This window comes from Oryzias melastigma, unplaced genomic scaffold (genome assembly GCF_002922805.2).
Source record: "Oryzias melastigma strain HK-1 unplaced genomic scaffold, ASM292280v2 sc04884, whole genome shotgun sequence".
NCBI classification, from domain to species: Eukaryota; Metazoa; Chordata; class Actinopteri; order Beloniformes; family Adrianichthyidae; genus Oryzias; species Oryzias melastigma.
In genome coordinates, this window is record NW_023421451.1 from 1 (window position 1) to 1617 (window position 1617).

At 37.1% G+C, this 1617-nt stretch overlaps 1 protein-coding gene across 1 annotated transcript; it reads right to left on the reverse strand.

The window, feature by feature from the left end:
- Positions 1-7: 7 nt before the first annotated feature.
- Positions 8-1611, reverse strand: LOC112138342 (fibronectin type III domain-containing protein 1-like). Its single transcript, XM_024260900.2, has 3 exons — positions 1564-1611; positions 1220-1477; positions 8-1109 (listed from the first exon to the last, which is right to left on the reverse strand). Exons 1-3 carry the CDS (start codon positions 1595-1597, stop codon positions 826-828), a joined length of 576 nt encoding a protein of 191 aa, XP_024116668.2. The 5' UTR covers positions 1598-1611; the 3' UTR covers positions 8-825.
- Between the last annotated feature and the right edge of the window lie 6 nt (positions 1612-1617).

The window sequence follows — 1617 nt, forward strand, 5'->3', positions numbered from 1 at the left end:
ACCTAAAAAACAGACAAATAGAGCTAAAAAAAAAAAAAAAACGTTGCTGTAACTATGCTAACTCTCAATGTTAGTAGGAACAGATAAAAACAGACTGAAAGTGCTTAAAGAAATGTTGCTGTAAGAACGCTAACTATTAACTTTACTAGTAACACCTTAAAAACAGACTGATTGCGCTAAGACAAACGTTATTGTAACTATGCTAACTCTCGATGCTAACACGTAAAAAGTCAGACTGATTGCGCTAAGACAAACGTTATTGTAACTATGCTAACTCTCGATGCTAACACGTAAAAAGTCAGACTGATAGCGCTAAGACAAGCGTTACTGTAATCAAGCTAACTCTCAACTTTGGTAGGAACACGTAAAAAAAGAGACTGATAGTGCAAAAAAAAAGAACTTTCGTATAACTATGCTAAACACATAAAAAACAAAGTCTATAATATTGCTACTTGTAAGCCTAGTCACAATAACACCAAACCTTGCTTGCAACTTGTAAAAAAACTGTCTGACATTTTGACAGAGCGCGTCGTGTAACTCTCAAAATCACTTTGATATCAGCAAACACAACCATAACTATTCCATTTAATAGGTGCCACACATTTTTAGGTCCACTGTTGTTTTTTGAAAAAAACTTTTGGCTTTTAAAAGGCCTTATAGTTTGGAAAATACTGTAATTTATTTTTTTCATCATAAAACATAAAACAGTTAGAAAATAGATGTACTTCAAGAGACAATAAACAAAAAAAATATTTTTTTTAAGTTTCAGAAAATATTTATCATATAAAGCTCAGAGCCTATACAATGACCTCCAAGATCTCAGATTTAAGAATTAAAGTTCTCACCTGTAGAAACATTGTAGCTTGTCGGTAAACTGGTAAACTCTCCAGCTCTGCTGTAGACTTGAAAAAAGTACCTGGTTCCTGATTTCAAGTTTGTAAAGTTATGGCTGGTGATGTCTTTAACTTCTACTTTAGAACTCTGACTCCAGATACTGGTAAAATTAATAATGTATATGGCTTCTGTTATGCCGTCAGGAGCGTCCCACTCCAAGGTGATCTTGTCTGTTGAGTTGAACGGTGATCTGAGGTTTTGGGGACTCGCGGGTACTGGTAGATACAACACAGAAACGTAATGATCATCATTTGAGTACTTGATTTAACATTACTGACTTCTATGCCATCATGAGGTATTTACATTGTTTTTTAAATAAACTTACAGGTGAACTCTGAGGTGGACACGTTTACTCCTGTATGCGTGCCACTAACAGCATAGACATACACCGTGTAATTGGTTGCAGACTTCAGGTCTCCAAACGTAATCTCCTTGTTTTCCAAGGTGGTGAATTTTTGAATGAATTGTTTGTCCTTCCACACCTCGGCCGTGAATGTCACATCAGCAGTTTCCGAGTAGTTCCACTTCGCTGTGAGCTGCTTGTTCCCGGGAACCAACGTCAGGTCCCAGACCGGATCAGGAACTGTTCAAAGCATCCAAACAGTGACATCACAACCCAACAGCGTTTGAACCAGGAAAACAAATTTATTTTTTTTGCTTTGAACTTGCCTGTGTAAGCAATGATGCTGACGGCGTCTCCCATCACGTCGTGGTTAGCTTTCA